This window comes from Podarcis liolepis (genome assembly GCF_965112155.1).
Source record: "Podarcis liolepis genome assembly, chromosome: 10".
In the NCBI taxonomy this organism is placed as follows: Eukaryota; Metazoa; Chordata; class Lepidosauria; order Squamata; family Lacertidae; genus Podarcis; species Podarcis liolepis.
The window spans coordinates 57,970,681-57,989,591 of NC_139562.1; the positions used below are offsets into that span (position 1 = coordinate 57,970,681).

Consider the following 18,911-nt stretch of genomic DNA (forward strand, 5'->3'; position numbering starts at 1 on the left):
CAGATGTATCCACAGTCTTCCAGGAGATGGGGATGAGTAAGAAGAAGTAGACAACTGTGGGGTGTGTGGGGCGAAGAGAAGAAGTACAATGAGAGATGTGGGTAACATGGTGCTTTGAGGAGCACAATGAGGGTGGGAAAAGTTTGCCTGAATGGTGCAGCTTACAACCTTGACCCTAGCAGTTGCTTTGTGCATGTGCTGATTCCAGGTACTGACTTTGGTTTCGATGTGCGTTATGGTGAATATAGTTCCATTGGTAAAACCATAGTAGCTAGACATCTGTTCAGTCTGGTTCACCAAGTGCCTTCCTTGAGTGGCAGCAGGGTAAAGGACCCCAAAGGGCCCTAGAGACATCACAGTTACCTTTTTGTCTTGTCTCCCCACTGTTCTCTCTATATGTTTCTGAAATAAACTTGGTATACATTCAGTGACGGGTGGTACATTTTATTATGGGCTCGTCCATTTGGCATATCCCTGCATGCTGGCGTGTTTATGATGTATTGTGGCTGTAATTGACAAGCATGCTAGTGTTTCTTTCTCTTGTGTGAGCAGACGAATAGTTCTCACTGGCACTGTTTGTTGCAGGTTCCATTTCATCTGTGTAGCTTTTCTTCCTTCCTGTTCCCTCTATTGATGTTGTAGATGTTTAGGAAGCTGTTGTGTAAATGTAGAGTAGTGAAATCATCTCACTTTATAGGGCCCAAATGGTTGTTTGTCTGTCAAGTGCAGTGTTTTGTCAAAGTAGAAGCTAAAGGAATGCAAAATAGAATACACCCCATCTATCTTTCTCACTGCCCCTCAACTCAATATTTATTCAGAGCCATAATGAAAAACGGGTATACAGGGATATTATATGTCTATGCCGAATATATTATGTTTGTCCTTCCTGCTTTCCTAGTGATACGTTTATAATTTTCCTATGTGATGGTTTGTCAATTCAAAACAAAAAACAAACAGAAAACCTATTCTTCCTGGGTATTTGGGGAAAGTAAAGAAGTCGAGCAACTAGATTCAGCATCAGGGACATTATGGGAAACTAGTTCAGTTTAACTCTTACCTTAAGTAAAAAATGAATTAAGTGTGAGAGTTTAAAATATGGAAGGCAGTGCATATCATTCTTGTTTTGGGTAATATGAGGAGCCTTTGGGGTAGATATATGCTGCGTGTGAAACTGTCTAACAAAATAACGACTTTGGGAATTTTCCAGAAAATGTGGAAGATAGCACTGATGAAGATGCTCCTTTGAATAGCCCCGGGGCAGAAGGAAGGTGAGAAAAGAACATAAACAGTTACCAATAGCTACCTCTAAAATGGATTTTATTTGCAATGAATTAATGTGACCCTCTCTCGGAATGTTCCTTAGCCAGTTCTAAGCAAACTGAGGAATGAGCAATTTGGCAAGGGGCTAACTCTCAAAATAGTGAACTTCCCCCTCTAACTAGCAGCAACACTGTTTGGCTCCAACCCTTGGCTTATTTTCACATATCCATAAACCAGGAGGCCTGGCTTTAGCCAGGTCTCCCAGATAACTGAATGAAAAAGAACCTCGAATCTCTTTATCTGCTTCACTGATTTCCTGGGCCAATTGGTTTGTCCTGCCTCTACATACTCTGGAAACAAACCCAAAATTTGGGGCCATGTCAGACATGCTTACTCTTCACTTGAAGATGGTTTTGATAAGTTTCCTATCCTTTCTGAAGAGCTCTGAGGTCCTCAGAGCCCCAAGGTGTTGCCTTCACTTCAGTCACTGTCTGGTGGCTCCCTTGCTCTGCCAGTCTGGGTACCCTTTCCTTCACCTCTCGCTTTAAATGTCTGTTTTGTAGCATAGTGGCCTTCCCCAAACCTTTCTCCTACCTCTTCAGGCTTGCCAGTCCCTTGCCTCCTCCTCTGTGGCAAATCTTCCTTATCTCTCCCTCTCTGCTGTCTCAGCTTCTTCTTTTTCCCTCTTCCTTCCTGCTATACTCTGTTCTCCTTCTCCCTCAAACCATCTTTCCTTCCTCACCCCATTCTCACCCCAGGTTCCCTCTCCCCTTGCCCTGAGACCTGCCTCAAATATATCAGCAGCTTCCCTTTCCTCCTGCTGCTGGGAACACCATGTTGAGCCTTTCCTCCCACCCACTCCATTTTCTGGCCCACCCAGCCCACCTTCAGGCTGCTAAAGGGTGCCGTGCACTAAGATCTCCCAACGACTGTAGCGTCAAGTGAAGCCTTGCATATTTGAACTAACCTAAAGTCAGCTCAAAAGTCGTAGTTAGAAGAAAGCTATGTGCTTGGGTGAAAGAGGTTTATTTATTTATGTGTAGGTATTAACCATGAAATAACACTCAAAGCTCTCTCACTGTAGCTGCTGTCATGGCTAGCTGCCCAAGGAGGGAGGGAGTTGTCTTGTTTCTCAGAGATCCCTGCTAAATTGCTAATTTCGTTTACAGTTCTTTATCTTCAGACCTCATGAAGCTTTGCGGCGAAGTCAAGCCTAAAAACAAGGTAAGATGTGTGGATACTAATATAGCAGTCTTTTGTGCAGTTATGGCATCTTCTGTTACCTCCTTCCACCCCCCCCCCACCCCCAAATACAAGTACCGCTTAAACAATTTTTGCAACCTTTCTGGTTTGCTTGACACCAGGAGCCCATCTATGGCTTAGCGAGAGATTAAAATGAACCTGAGAGGAGTGAAGAGGCTGTGAGCTCTGATATTGTACAGCCTTAGTTTGGCGTAACATGTTGTGCAAATCAGCTCCCCCACCAAAAAAGCAGAAATGACTTTTGCACTAAGCTTGGGGTTTTTTTTGCATTGCATGTGTCTGTCAGCAGTCTGGGCTACAGTGAAACTAGGGAGGCTCCTAAGCTTGCTATGGGAATCCTGATTCTGGCCAGGTACTGAAGGTGAATCTGGAAGTAGATCTGGTACTTAGTAATGGTGACAGATTTGTATTTTTAAATTGTAGTCAGGCAGGGTTTAGGGATAAGCACACATACAATATATGCAAACCGTTTGGAGCTTCATGCAAAAGTGTTTTTATTCTCCTCTTCCAATTGATTGCAGGCCCGCCGTAGGACGACGACTCAGATGGAATTGCTTTATGCTGATAGCAGTGACCTAGCCAGTGACATAACCCTTGAAGTCAGTGCAGACAGCACGGCTATGGCTGGCCCTCTTCCGCCTGTTGCAGAAACTCAGGAAGGTGCAGTGAACATTGACCTGAGAGAGCCTGCTGTTAGGGACAGGGAGGCCTCGCAGGCAGTCTTGCCTTCTAAGACTGGCGGCATGTAAGTTTCACACAATGCACTAACTTTCGTTTGGCACCCTAACATGCATGATTGCTAGGTTGCAACGACCCGTGGCTTTTTATGAACTGGAGTGCTAATTAGGATCTCATCAGGGAAAATCTGTCGCCGTCGTCACTCTCTAACTTCTGCTCTGCTGTTACCTCAAAATGGCTGCTTAGTTTTTTAAGTTGATCTTTCTCCCCCCCCCCCCCCTTTGGTAAGCACTAATTCATGTACCATAAGCCCCAGTTTCTGCAAGATTTTTTTTTTCTAGTGCTGTTGTAAAACCAAATTGTTTTAAAGTCTATCTGAAATACTTTGAATGGAGCGGATCCATTAGATCAGGGATGTCCAACAGGTCGGTTGCGATCTACTGGTACCATGATGTTTTGGTAGATCGTGGTTGATCTCTGGCTCCCTTTCCTCTGCGTAGGTAAATCTGACTTCTGCCTCACCCCCTTGTCCTGCCCTCCATTGTTGTTTCAACTCAGGAAGGGAAGACCATAGCGATGTTTTTGTGAGTGACTTAACCCCTAGTTCCCTTGCCTTCCCCCCCCCAAAAAACGGAACTCCCTTCTCCAAGAAGCCTGCACCTTAATCCCCCCAAAACGGAGCTTTTCTCCTCCCCAAGAAAGCTCAACAACTTTGAACTGCACCCCTAAAAAGACAGGGGTAGATCACTGCCAGATTTTAACTCTGAAAGTAGATCACAATCTCTTGGGAGTTGGCCATCCCTGCATTAGATCATATCCGATGTGGCTCTTCCACTCATTTGATCTGCTCATATGATCCAGCAGAAGCACCCACTTGCTTAGATAGCAGGCCCCTGAAAAATCTGTTCCTGAAGTCTGGGAAGACGCTTTAAAACACTATGGAAGGTTGTGGCGGAGGCTGCCCTTTCTTTTAAGTTACTAGAGGTCTCTGCTAGGTGAAGTCGGTCCACAAATAGAATGGAAACATTGGCCTTCTCCCCATTGAAGTGAACTTCCGCTAAGTGTTTTTAAAATATCTTGGGACCCTACCAATATCATACTCCATTTTTGCTGCTGCATGTGATGGCTCAGCGCACAAAAAGTCGAAACTGACAGCTTAGGCAAACGCCCCGTGAAGCAAAGCGTTCCACTTGTTTTACAAACATGAGCTGCATTCTTTATGTAAATAGTATTGGTTAATTAAGGTTCATGAGACTACTGTTAGCAGTTAGCACTTCCGGGTAAAGGTAAAGGGACCCCTGACTGTTAGGTCCAGTCGAAGACGACTCTGGGGTTGCTGCGCTCATCTCACTCTATAGGCCGAGGGAGCCGGCGTTTGTCCGCAGACAATTTCCAGGTCACGTGGCCAGCATGACTAAGTCACTTGTGGCGAACCAGAGCAGCACTCGGAAACGCCATTTATCTTCCCACCAGAGCGGTACCTATTTATCTACTTGCACTTTGACGTGCTTTTGAACTGCTAGGTTGGGAGGAGCTGGGACCGAACAACGGGAGCTCACTCTGTCACGGGGATTCGAACCACCAACCTTCTAGGCTCTGTGGTTTAACCCACAGTGTGTAGGAATCTTATTCCTGCACCACACAGGAATTTTTAACTAGATAATGTAAAATAACACAGAACTTTTTAAATACAAATCCCTCACATATATGAGGAAGATCTTGGTAAAATTAACTAGATTGCAAACAGTGAAAAATATGTGTAACTTTCTGTATTAATCTACTTGCTACAATAAAGCTATCGGTTCTTTTTTTTGCAGCAGCAAGCAGCTCAGAATGATTTCTAATAATTTCACTTTTTATGCATGTTGCTTGTGGCAGTAGAAGTAAGCATTAAAATGCTCCTGGGAGGCACTGTTATTAACAGTCTTGGCTTCAATGCTTTTGCACCCACTCTTTAAAAAAAAATGCTTTACTCAGGGTAAACAGTAAAGTGTAAAGACTGAGAACCCAGCAATGATCTTCGAGCATCACACAACTTACAAAAATCAGTTATTTTGTCATGGAATCCAGGGTCCAGGTAATCTTCCCCCTCCCCACTGCTGCAATTTTTAACACATTTCTTTAGTTTTCGAAGTCAGTGTACTGATTCCCTTTGCTCCAGTGCAATATTTGTTTGCTTTTAGTTTCCACAACAAATGCAAAAGTGTTTAAAATGGGTTGATTTACTGAGAACCACTTTTAATTTATTTTAGGGTGTACACCTAAGATGCTTAAAGTCAGGGATGGGGAATCTCTCGCTCACCTGCCTAATCAGGGCCACCAGTTCCCCCTCCCCATTTGGCCCGTGAGGCCTTTTTGGGTCAAGCCATGCCCCCTGCCCCGCACATGACGTCATGTATGACATCACTGAGCAAGAGGTCATAAATGATGTCACGTGTGGAGCAGGTAAGGGCAAGGCTCTGGGAAAATGGCATTTTCAGAGATTGAAAGGGTGTCTGTAAAGCTTTGAAAAGGGCTTCTGAAGACCCCTGTGGGTCAAAACATCATTGTGTCATCAAGCAATTTGCAGGTAGGCGACTCTGCTTGTCTTTGGCTCAGTCCCTTGTCTTCATAGCATTATTTCCAGATGCTGGCCATCTTAGTAAAAAGGTAAAGGGACCCCTGACCATTAAGTCCAGTCGTGGCCAACTCCGGGGTTGCGGCGCTCATCTCGCTTTATTGGCTGAGGGAGCCAGTGTACAGCTTCCGGGTCATGTGGCCAGCATGACTAAGCCGCTTCTGGCGAACCAGAGCAGTGCATAGAAACGCATTTAACACATTTAATCAGGCGCACTCCACAGGAACCTATGCCACAATAAATTTGTTGGTCTTTAAGATGCCACAAGACTTCATTTTGGCATTATGGCCACAACGCAGAAAATAACAACAAACTATGGTTAATCAAAACCCGAAGTAAAAGCTTCTGAATTTCTGCACACCCAACAAACTGTGGATAATTTTAGCCATATTTTTATTTGAAACAAGCCAACTTCAAACCACGGTTTCCTGTCTCCTCCTTGCAGATGCCTTGTTCTACAGTTACGTCACATATCAGCGCAAAAACTAAAGGTGTTACTTAGAAGTAGATGAAAGGTGGCCTCTTAGATCTCCCTCCCTCTGAGGTGGAAAAATACTTGTGTCTGGGATGTACCACTCAGACTGCAGTGATTGGCTCTATCAAAAGTAGAAAAAAGCTTCCTATATGTAAATATGAAACCTAAATATTGGGAAGGATGCCTAGTTTAGAGGATTTCATATTGGCATCTAAGGAAAGATCCCTCCAATACCTGCATTTTATTCTACATATCGTTTTGTATTTTATATTTAATTATTTTTTATTTTGTATACTGCCATGTCTTTTAATGTGCACATCGCTTTGAGACTTAAGTAAAGAGGTCATATAGAAATTATTTTAAATGGGGATGGAGAAACTCCAGATGTTGTTTGGACTCCCAACTCCCATTGGCCCCAACCTGCATGGTCAATGGTGAGGGATAATAGGATTTCTCTCTTGGCAACATCTGGAGGTTTATATACTTTAGGTAAAGGAAAAGGACCCCTGACCATTAGGTCCAGTCGTGACCGACTCTGGGGTTGCGGCACTCATCTCGCTTTATTGGCCAAGAGAGCCGGTGTACAGCTTCCGGGTCATGTGGCCAGCATGACTAAGCTGCTTCTGGCAAACCAGAGCAGCGCACGGAAACGCCGTTTGCCTTCCTGCTGGAGCAGTACCTATTTATCTACTTGCACTTTGATGTACTTTCGAACTGCTAGGTGGGCAGGAGCTGGGACCGAGCAACGGGAGCTCACCCCATCGCGAGGATTCGAACCACCGACCTTCTGATTGGCAAGTCCTAGGCTCTGTGGTTTAACCCACAGCGCTACCCACGTCCCATAGACTTTACTTACCCATTATAGACTTTACTTACCCATTCAGGAATCGAGTGATAAGCAATGCATATATGAACCAGCTCTGACTTGCAACTGAATATATACAAAGCTTCCACTGAAATCTTGTGACTGGGGTGAAATGAAGAAGTAATTTGGAAACTTGGACAATGATGGCATGGACTTTAGATGTCGTATATGAAGAACAATCAGAGCAGCTGGACAAAGGGAACTTGAAAGCACCTAATGCCATTTTGCTATTTTTTTAAATGCCTACTTGTGAATTTACCTCAAAACATTCGTTTATTTATTTTTGTCTGCTTCTGTTGTATAGAATTGGAACTCAGAGTGTATAAAGAACAAAAATAAAATTCAGTGAAGAGAAATAAGCAGAAAAAGAAATAGGCAATGTTTTCTGTTCTCTCAGGTCTAGGCAGTCATCTCTGACAGAAAAGAAACTACCAGAACCCTCACCTTTATCAAAGAGAAAAACCTATGAGAAATCTCCAGATAAACCAAAGTCAAAAGAGCAAAAACAGTAAGATATATATGTATAGATACTGTATATTAATAAACATAATGTTGCTTGAGAGTTACAAATATTGAAAGCATTGTTGTCAGGGTAAAATGTAAGCCACCTGGAGCTCCTTGGAAGAAAAATGGGATATAAATGCAATAGATAAATACTTTTTTTCCTTCAAGAAGTTTCTTTTCATTGCATCGAATATCAATGCAACATCTGTCTTTTTTTTTAAGGTTTCAGTGTCTTTGAAAGATACACAGCCCTATATTTTTTCATCCTTGAATTCTTTCATTTTACTCTGCCCTTTTCTAGGTATTGCTTAACTTTTAAAAATCAATAAATGTTTGAGTACACTGCCATCTTGTGGCCAGCAGATTTTAAAAAATAACTGTGTAAGGATTATATTTCTGTTCTGTCAGGGGAGCATGAAAACTGCATTTCTTGATTAAGCAAGCAGAGCACCAATGAGTTGTTCTGAAGCATGTTTCATTAGTTTTTTTAACCTCTCTAACAATTTCATTTTCTTTTTTTCCCCCTTTTAATTTGAAGAGGCTTTTAATGTTTGATTTTTTTCTTGTAGCTCAGATTCTGGAACCTCAGAGGCTAGTCTGTCACCTCCTTCCTCCCCACCAAGCCGGCCCCGTAATGAACTGAATGTTTTTAGTCGTCTCACTGTTTCTCAGGGAAACACATCAGTTCAGCTGGATAAGTAAGTCGCAAAGGGAAAGACCAGATTCCCACATCGCCCAAGGCGCACATAATAAGCCGAAAACATAGCTACAAAATGTTAATGTTCTGGCTCTCTCTGGCCAGGGACTGAAAGTATAATTGCTATTTCTCCTCTTGTTTGTCCCCACTCCCAACCTCTCAAAGTAGCTTTTTAGAAAGGGCATGGAATTGCCACGGTTCCATCTCTTGTTTCCTGATGAATCTTATTTCTTGTGCTTCTATATGAGTTAAAGGTAAAGGGACCCCTGGCCATTAGGTCCAGTCGTGGCCGACTCTGGTGCTCATCTCACTTTATTGGCCGAGGGAGCCGGTGTACAGCTTTTGGGTCAGGTGGCCAGCATGACTAAGCCGCTTCTGGCAAACCAGAGCAGCGGACAGAAATGCTGTTTACCTTCCCGCCAGAGTGGTACCTATTTATCTACTTGCACATGACGTGCTTTCGAACTGCTAGGTTGGCAGGAGCAGGGACCGAGCAACGGGAGCTCACCCCGTCGCAGGGATTCAAACCACTGACTTGGTCAGCAAGTCCTAGGCTCTGTGGTTTAACCCATAGCGCCACCCGCGTCCCTTATATATGAGTTATATTCCCCCTAAACGGGGGCTGGGGCCTGCTCAAGAGGCGCAGGGAGAAGGTTGCTTCAAGGCAGCAGACCAGCTGAGAAGGGCTCTGCCATTACATGCTCACCACCCAACCACCAGTCCACCACTGCCTGATCCTCTCTGGCTTTCTTTTACCCCAACCCATCTCAAGGCAGTTGTGGGGCAGAGTGGCCTTTTCAGCTTGCACCGTCTGTTTTTCCATGCTGTGTCCTTTTAAGTCTCAAGAGTACTTCTTGGCTCAACAGCACAGCGACTCGGCGGGTGTCAGTATTCTTATAGTTAGGGTGTTCCTACACAAATGAATTTTCCAGGTGCTCTCATTCAGCTCAAATAAACAACATGTCTTAGGGTAAAAAAATCAAAAAATTCCTTCCAGTAGCACCTTAAAGGTAAAGGGACCCCTGACCATCAGTTCCAGTCGTGACCGACTCTGGGGTTGCGGCGCTCATCTCGCTTTATTGGCCGAGGGAGCCGGCGTTCAGCTTCTGGGTCATGTGGCCAGCATGACTAAGACGCTTCTGGAGAACTAGAGCAGCACACGGAAATGCCGTTTACCTTCCCGCCAGAGCGGTACCTATTTATCTACTTGCACTTTGACGTGCTTTTGAACTGCTAGTTTGGCAGGAGCAGGGACCGAACAACGGGAGCTCACCCCGTCATGGGGATTTGAACCGCTGACCTTCTGATCAGCAAGTCCTAGGCTCTGTGGTTTAACCCACAGCGCCCCCGTGTCCCTAGTAGCACCTTAGAGACCAACTAAGTTTGTCATTGGTATGAGCTTCCGTGTCTGCATGCACATGAAGAAGTGTGCATGTACACAAAAGCTCATACCAATAACAAACTTAGTTATCTGAAGAAGTGTGTATGCACATGAAAGCTCATACCAATGACAAACTTTCTTGGTCTCTAAGGTGCTACTGGAAGGAATTTTTTAATTTTTAAATTTTGTTTCAACTACGGCAGACCAACACGGCCACCTACCTGTAACTATGTCTTGGGGTAGAGCTGTTGGCATAGGATACGACCCAGAGAGGGACATCTCAATGCCGCTAGCTTCCAAGTGTTATTTTTCTCATGTGACGACATGTTTGAGTTGATCCAGAATCTCTCTTGCAAGATTGCTGAACTTCAAACGCTGCCCAGTTTTGTTTAACTCTCAGCTTTTGATTGTAGGCTGGTGGCTTTTTTCTTTTTTTACTCCTGTTGCTGATCTTTCTGCTGTTGCGATCTAATGTTTTCCCCGGCAAGTCTGCAGCTACTATACATATCTCTAACAGTTGCTTGCAAATGTCCCCGTAGTTTAAGCCCATGCTTGTAGCTGTTTTATATACCAGCTAAAAGTAGTAACCATTCTAAAGCTGTCAATGCACTAATGGAAATACTGGATTGTATCCAACGAAGTTCTGCTCATCCACTGAGAACAATGGACCTGTGCTAACTTTGCGGATTCATTTCAATGAGTAGTAGACATACTACTCTGAGTATGGCTAAATTGGATACAACCTATTGACATTTACGGCTGTTTGTATGCTTTGAGCTTTAGCAATTGTAACCCAGAATCAAAATTTTGGCACGTTAGATTTCTTATCAAAACAAAGGCTTCAATATCCTTAATTGTTAAAGGAATACTGCTATGTTTTAAATCCGGATGATTTTTAAATCGTTGCAAAGTGAAAAGCAAAAATAACACGACCAAATCTCAATTTTTTTGGGGGGGAAAACACACATCTTTTTTTATTTTAAACTAGATAACTGTAATTTTGAACATGGTTCCAAAGCAGATACCAGCCCCGCTCATAATGCATGCACTAATTAACATAAACGCAAGCAGGCACGTTGCAGCCATTTTATCAGGATCTCCCCCAACCGAGTTCTGTAAGGATTCTTGAGGAAGCTGGAAATGGCTTGCACAAGAGTCTCTATGACATGAACGGTAACTGGGGAAAGATACAGATTTTGTGGCTCACTCCCCCAGAGTTACTAAACTCAGTAAAGTCTGCAAACTGGTGCAGCCTCCTTACATAGCGATGCGATTGTTCATTCTTTTTGCAATGGAATCTTTACTCTGCTGATGCCTGTATTCTTTTTCCGTAATCCTACCACCGTTCATTGTAGGTCTGATGAAAGTGATTCCTCTCTCTCGGAGGTACACAGGTACTCTCTCTTCCTCCTTCCCATCTTCTGGAATCTTATTGATATGTTTAATACCTTACTGCAGTTCTTAAGTTAACTAACTCTTTTCTGCATGGCTTTCTTTATTCCGTGTCCCCTCCAAAACATTCATATGTTCCTTGCATCATTTTATTTTTATTGTGATGGAAATGTAAAACATTTGGTGTGGGTTTTTTCTTTGTCCAGCATGTGTACTTTTTATAGCATTCAATGGGCAAAAATTTGTGTTTGTGTGGTTCACTTCTTTTTGTTTAAACACATATTTTTCTTTCTTTTAAATCCCTGGAAAACACGATAGGTCAATATACACCCTTTTTGTTGTTCTCAATCTGCTTTGTTGATAGCGAAAAGCTATATTGAACTGTGTGGTAAAAGTCAGGGTTTTCCCCTCGTATATCCTGTGCCGTTGTTCACAATAATATTGTATTCTAAAGATGGGCAGAATAACATATCTGAAGGGGAAAATCTGTTTCACCAAAAAAGAGCAAATAGCAGTAATTACTAGCATTTTTATTTCCTATAGTTTAGGTACTGAGCAGAGATAACTGTGTTTCCTTTCTATAAATAAGGCTAGGAGATATATAAGCAACTTCTAAATGAGCCGAATACAGAAAGGGATAGGAGTTCCATTTCTTATTATCCTGAATTCAGATTACATGTTCAGACAAATTGGCCCTGTATGCACTATACATTTACAGCAGTGTCATACTACTTTAAACATCCATCGCTTCTCCCCACCCCCACCCCGTACCAAATCCTGGGATTTATAGTTTGTTCCACGTGCTGAGTGTACTTAGGAAAACTCTATTCCCCTCATAGATCTACATCTCCCAGAGTGGTTTAACAATCAATAATCCCTCTTCCCTGGGAACTGTAGCTTTGTGAAGGAAATAGGGCTGTCTTAAGTACACTCACCACCCTTAACAAACTACAGTTCCCAGATTCTTTGAGGGAAGCCGTGGCTGTTTAAAGCTGTAAAAGTACAGTGCGATGGGGCCATGGGTAGGATCAACTGTATTCTCATATTTTTCAGCTATGTGTGAGCTTTTATATTGCACACAGAGCTCCTCTGCCTGCAACAGCTCCTCCATTCATTTAAACCGAGGAAGTAGGTCAATGTGCGCATCTCTCAGCACATCCCACTTTTTCTCCTTGATGTTTGTCACAGTACTTTGGACAGTCATCCCCCTTTCTCTCTCCAGTACGGTCATTTGTAAGGGTTTCCTTGTAGTTGTTGTTTTTATGTTAGTTTATTGCGTATCAGCCACACAACCCATGCACTGCCCTTTCAAAGGATATATGTAACCTCTTCTCTGCTGTGTCACCTGAGAATTCTGCTGAAGTCTTCTACTCTTCTCTTTATTGCTGATACCTGGTTTGCACTATGCATGTCTACAGTCCACTTTAGGGTGTGTGTGTGTGTGGGTTTTTTTAAAAGCAAGCAACGTCACTGGGCTTTCAATAGGCATCTCTGCAATCCTTTATTGTGTCTGAAATGCTGGAGCTTCAAAGCAACAGGGAATTCAGTTTCTCCCCTGTTCGAAAGCAATTGCATTTGTAAGGAAAATCTGGAATTGGGTCCAATTCTTCCTTAAGTGCCACATCAGGTTAGAAGTCTAAATGCTCCACGTGCTGCATGCATCTACCTTGACTATACATTTCTTGCCAGGATAACTTCGACTGCATTTCTCAAAATGTATATGCTACTCACTTCCTTCTGACTTGGCATCCAATTTAATACTTTCACTTAAATTAAATTTAACACACACACACACACACACACACACACACACACACACACACACAGCTCACCTTTCTGCCCACTAAGGAGGCTTTAAGGGCTATTGGTGTCCCCATTTGACAGGATAAAATACATTTTAGCTTTGACTTAACTACTGTTAATTCTGCCATGGATGCAATGCTTTTGTTAACGGAACCCAAAACTGCATGCAGACTGAAAGTCAATTTAGTTCAGGGACGAGGAGGAACCTGTTGCTCTCTAGATGTTGCTGGTCATCAACTTGCCTCATTCCTGATCATTAGTATGTTGGCTGGGACTGATCGGAGTTGAATACCAACAACATTCAGATGGTATGGGGTTCTCCAGCCCTGGATCAGTTTTTTATGTATTCAGTCAGTCTAAGCACCCATTCATACTTCCAATTTCTGTAAAGGCTAAGCCCTTCTTAGAAAAGTGAGTTGAAAACATGGGAAATTTTCCTCACCTGAAACGGCCTCTATGAGAAAATAAGCAAAGGCATCCTTTTGGGGAGAATAAAAAGGTAAAGGTAAAGCTACCCCTTCCCGTACGGGCCATTCGTGTCCGACTCTAGGGTTGTGCGCCCATCTCACTTAAGAGGCCGGGGGCCAGCGCTGTCCGGAGACACTTCCGGGTCACGTGGCCAGCGTGACGAAGCTGCTCTGGCGAGCCGGCACCAGCGCAGCACACGGAAACGCCGTTTACCTTCCCACTATAAAGCGGTACCTATTTATCTACTTGCACTTAGGGGGGCTTTCAATCTGCTAGGTGGGCAGGAGCTGGGACCGAAAGACGGGAGCTCACCCCGCCGCGGGGATTCGAACCGCCGACCATGCGATCGGCAAGCCCTAGGCACTGAGGTTTTACCCACAGCGCCACCCGTGTTTGGGGAGAATACTGGCCTTCAATCCTTCCACCCCACATGGACGATTCCTTCATACATTTATTTGTGCAGTTTCCCTGCTACCTTTCTGCCTTGTCAGGGACCCAAAGAGATGAACCAAAACAGAACGCAAGAATCCAACAATATTATACAGTGGTACCTTGGTTGTCGAATGTAATCCGTTCCAGAAGACCATTTGACTTCCAAAATGTTGGACTACCGAGGCGCAAAGGGCTGGAAAAATTGAATAACTCACAGAGGAAGCCATTCAACTTCCGAGGTGCATTCGAAAATGGAAGCAATTACTTCCGGGTTTTCGGTGTTCGGGTTCCGAAACGTTCGGCTTCCAAGATGCTCAAAAACCAAGGTACCACTGGAAAAGTCATAATCAGTGGTGGACCTTGGGGTCTTGAATTTCAGCAGCGACCTGTGTGACACAAAAATTCAGGGCCCCTCTCTTCTCATTCTAAATCATAGTTGGGGCATTCCCTGTGGTTCCCCAAGGCTCTGAACCCAGTTCGGTGTGTTAATGTGTGAAATGGTTCCCTGCTGGAAATCCATGGCATCAACAAATTCTAAGACGACCAGTCCTTGTTCCAGAAAATTGAGATTGTGATCTGATTCGTCAGGGCTCTCACTGTATTCTTAAACAAGGGCTGCTCAATGTTTAAAGCAAGCACAGGGCTGCCGAGCAGGTTGAGTACATAGCCAGGTAAACAGAGAGTACACATAGAAGCTCTCACATCTGAGGGTTGTGGGGTCCACTCTGGCTTGCAATGGAAACATTCCATGCTAAAAGCAACATGCAAGCTGCTTTCGGCATGATGAACATCCCCTGAGCTCTGCTTCTGCTTCCCAAGGCAGCTGCCTCCTGAACTGCCCATATGGTTGAGTTGGCCCTGAAAGCATTAATTTTTAAATTTAGTGCAAAAAATTGTAAGAGACCAGATGCATGGAAAAACAAACATTTCCCATATGAGTGTAGCAGAATTCACATGACTTTAATCTAGCTGCTTTCTTGCAAATCAAGCAGTACTAAAGGAATCAAACCAATAAGGGCTAAATTCAACCAGAGCCAATAGTTAAATGTCCTGAAACAAGCCTCTGGAAAAATGAAGGCGAGACCAGCTTTGAAACACATCCTGGCACAGAGAAAAATTGTACCGCACGACTTCCAGTGGGCGGAAATTGGTATCGGCTCAAATTTGAATCCCATCAACAATTGAGCTAAAGGTGTGGCTTTAAAAACGTCAAACACAGCATGTATGACATTATAAAATTAGGACCTTTCGTTTGGGGGAAAAACGCATCACAATTTTAATGAAGTTTTTTCTACCAGATATTCTTATTCAGCTGACCATGTTCTAGATGAGCTGGTTTCTCTGGCACAGAATTTGGATCTGTATGAGTGGGTGGGTCTGGATTGCAGAAGGCACCCAATGCCCTAATCTGATGGAATTCTGGAAAGACTCAGAATTTTGGAGTTGGAAGAGACTGTGAGGGTCATCTAGTCCAACCCCTGCAATGCGGGAATCTTTCACCTAAAATGGGGCTCAAACCCAGAACCCTGAGATGTGCTGTTCCTCAGCTTTTGCAGAGCAATGCCAGTGGGTGCTCTTGGCTCAACAAAATGATCAGGGTTGACCCCACCATCAGTGCTAGTGGTGGAAATGTCCTTTGTGGTAGGAGCAGAATACTTGAGCTTACAGTCTGCTGTATATAAATAGGTCAACACATTTGCCTGCCTTATTCTACAGATCCCTGTAAGATCTCTCAGGAGTCTGGCAGGGTGGGGGAAATGTATGATGTACGATGGAGAAATGACCTGTCACAAATTCTAATCCATTGTATCATTTGTTTCCTTTTCTAGAGGCATAATCAACCCATTCTCTTCGTCCAAATGCGTCAGATCTTCTCCAATTCATTGTATCCACATTGCTGAAGGTCATACGAAGGCTGTGCTTTGTGTCGATTCTACTGACGACCTCCTCTTTACAGGATCAAAAGGTTTGACATGTCTCTTGTTGGTCTTGCAGCTTTCTGAATCCTCTTCATATACCCATGGGGCTACCCAAAGAGAGAAAGCTGACTACTAAGAAGGGAGGCAAGCAATTGATGGAGAGATCCACTGTGAGGCAGTGTCTTTTATCACAAATAATTGCTAGCTTTGGAGTTTTGCAGAATTCTTCATCAGGCCAGAAGTTAAAGAAGGCAGGGAGTGGTATTGAGAGCAAGAGGCTGACTTGATATTGAAGCCACAGTCTGGAGTGGTGATTCACCAACCACAGAAACTTCCTGGGAAAGAGGAATTTGGGTACCGCTATAGGTGTCCTGATAACTAACACATTGTGTTCTTCGTAGAGCTCTCTTCAAGGCTATTCACAAGCCACTGTTGTTTCAGAGTGAGGCAGTTAAGTAGTTTTGTGTACAAGGAATATAGAACACTGGTTCTGTGAGAGCTTCACTGGTAGAGATCGAAGGTTTTCCCTTTCAAGGGTCTGTGGCTGGAAAGTCAGTCACCACAGAGAGAGAGGGGGCTGAATCAAGAAAGACTTTATTTTGTGTGCATGAAAGGTAGAAGCACTGGTGCAAGTATCACCACACCACACCTAGGGTGTCAAAACAGGTTCAGTTATGGTTTCACAAAACACAGAAAGATTCAGAGCAGCCATCTGTGGCATTGCTAATAGTGTACATAAGCTTTTATGGCACATTACATACATCGCCCCAACTCCTGAGGCATGCACATTGTGAACAGGCAATGTCCTCAGCACGCTCCCTGCATAATCATCTTGAAGACAACTGATCATTGCTATTCCTTATATTGCCATACCCTGCTTAAGCAAGTATTACCCAAGTGTTGTCTCCAACCCTCTTAGTTCATCCTTTCTCATGTTAACACCTCATATAGCAAGCTAAACATTGAACATAGGAAGTTCCTGAATTAGCAAACAGGCCATTTTGCCGTGGACCACAGTCATTTCATGCCCTTTCCTTCCTTCCTTACCAAAACCCTGCAAAACCAAGCAAAAGGGTGATTCTAAATAAAAGGGATTTCCCCTTTATCATTATTCAGCGTCTCTTCAAGATGTAATGAAATCTCCACAGCAAAATTGGGAACCAAACAAGAGTATGCTAAAAGACCAGTGAAGCCTACTATAATATAAAATACAATATAAAATGCATAAGAAATGTGTATGGTGCTCTTATGGGGCTTCTTACTCCTGCAATTTAGTGGTGATTGGGTGGTATCTAAGTTGTTTTACACACCAAAACAGTATATCTGTGTTGCACAGTATATTACAATGTTATCCACTTTTTAATTTGCTGTTCTTGTTCTTTTTGTTTAGATCGCACATGTAAAGTATGGAATTTGGTGACTGGACAGGAAATAATGTCTCTGGGTGGTCATCCCAACAATGTAGTATCTGTAAAATACTGTAATTATACTAGCTTGGTCTTCACAGTCTCCACGTCTTATATTAAGGTGTGGGACATCCGCGATTCTGCTAAGTGTATCCGAACACTAACGTAAGTTGCAACTCCGAAAAGCAGAATTTTAATACTAACGTTTGGCATACCATTTTGCAGTGAGCAGTGAGGAAATTGTACTTAATGTTAAATGTAGTTAATCTTAAAGCTCTTAGGCTAAAACCCAGCTACTTTGTTGTAAAACCCATTGAGTTGAAAAACTGCACGAATTTACTAATATTAAGATGTGCAGCCTAAGACAGATGGCTGTGTCTTAGAGTGTGGAGGAGTGGGGGATGCAAGAAAGAAAAAGTAGATGCTGTATTTTGTTGTTTTAATGTCTGCTTCCAGGTGGGCACTTAGCACCTGGGTAGCATATAGTAGAGGCTTTATGGACAACAATGATGAGCTTAGGTGAAGATGGCAAGTAGAAAAGGCTGAAAGAAAGGGATGTGAGGTAGCAGGAAGAGTCTTGTTTCTCAGCAAGTTCTGAGTTCACTTCACCCAGTCTCTTCTGTCTCAGGAGTTATTATAGACTATGGATTTCACTTTACTTTGAAAGCTTCTCCAAAACCACAGGGCAATATATTTCCTGCCCCTGTTTTCTGATACCTTTTTAGCCAGAGAGTAATCTGGCACCGGAAAGCATATAGTCTACCACTGACTTTTGAGGCATCAGTTTACATTTCAAGTTTCCCCCTGCATACTGACGTCTTCAATTCGTACATGCAACCTGGTCGTGTGATGGCTCAGTCCATGTGCTAATTTTTAGAACTCTTGATTTTTTGGAGACCTCTGAAATGGATTGATTACTTACACATGGTTTTGGGCAGTGCTTTTTTCTTGGGGGGGTGCAGGGGTACGCACCCCCCCTAAACATTTTGCGAATCTTTGTACTTTTGTCCATTTACTGTATTTATTTTTCCCAATTTGAACTATAAAATTCTGATTTTCTTGAGTCAAAATGAGAGTACCCCTAAATGTTTTTTAAAGGAAAAAAGCACCTGGTTTGGGGAATATTTTATTCGCTGTAACTAGAACTAGAAGTAACTAGAAAAGTCAGCCAACATTGGTCATATTGTGGCATTTGAATCTCCCTTGTACTCTTGAACCTGAAAGGCTCACCATAACCATGTCTGTCATTTTCCCCAGTTGCCTGCTTAGAATATTTGGGCTAGACTGGGCAATAAACATACAAATGAGATATAAATAAATACATTGGAATTGTTGCTTATAAGAGGCTTGGAAGCTTTGCACAGATGATCCCCCTCATCCTTTGTCCACACTCAGAATACAATGTGCTTGTGGGATTGATGGAATTACTTGGTGTGTGTTTTTCCCTCTTAGATAATTGCAAGTTTATTTTCCTCTTGTTTTTCTGCGTGTGAAACTCAGGTCTTCGGGCCAGGCGATGCCAGTAGATGCATGTTCTGGCAGTACCAACAGAACAGTGACGATTCCAGCTGGAGAGAACCAGATCAACCAGATCGCTCTCAACCCAACAGGCACGTTTCTGTATGCGGCTGCAGGAAATGCAGTGAGAATGTGGGACCTGAAGAGGTAAAGCTTTCCAAATTACTTACTGAGCATGCGAAGATCCTGTGAAGCCCAGTGCGGCTGCAGCCAGTGCTCTCCTCATCCCCTGT

The 18,911-nt window shown here is 43.3% G+C and overlaps 1 protein-coding gene across 16 annotated transcripts in view; it reads left to right on the forward strand.

Moving 5' to 3' along the window:
• KIF21A (kinesin family member 21A) overlaps window positions 1-18,911 on the forward strand; it is a 95,576-nt gene that overhangs the window by 69,579 nt on the left and 7,086 nt on the right. For 4 of the 16 annotated variants that reach the window (XM_083463262.1, XM_083463264.1, XM_083463253.1 and 1 more), the window contains 9 exons: window positions 1,208-1,268; window positions 2,430-2,484; window positions 3,045-3,268; window positions 7,556-7,666; window positions 8,232-8,360; window positions 11,096-11,134; window positions 15,665-15,801; window positions 17,145-17,325; window positions 18,661-18,825. In XM_083463262.1, coding sequence (XP_083319388.1) covers window positions 1,208-1,268; window positions 2,430-2,484; window positions 3,045-3,268; window positions 7,556-7,666; window positions 8,232-8,360; window positions 11,096-11,134; window positions 15,665-15,801; window positions 17,145-17,325; window positions 18,661-18,825 — 1,102 coding nt within the window. The remainder of the gene's footprint in view (window positions 1-1,207; window positions 1,269-2,429; window positions 2,485-3,044; window positions 3,269-7,555; window positions 7,667-8,231; window positions 8,361-11,095; window positions 11,135-15,664; window positions 15,802-17,144; window positions 17,326-18,660; window positions 18,826-18,911) is intronic. The other 12 variants (XM_083463266.1, XM_083463267.1, XM_083463263.1 and 9 more) reach the window with 3 other exon arrangements.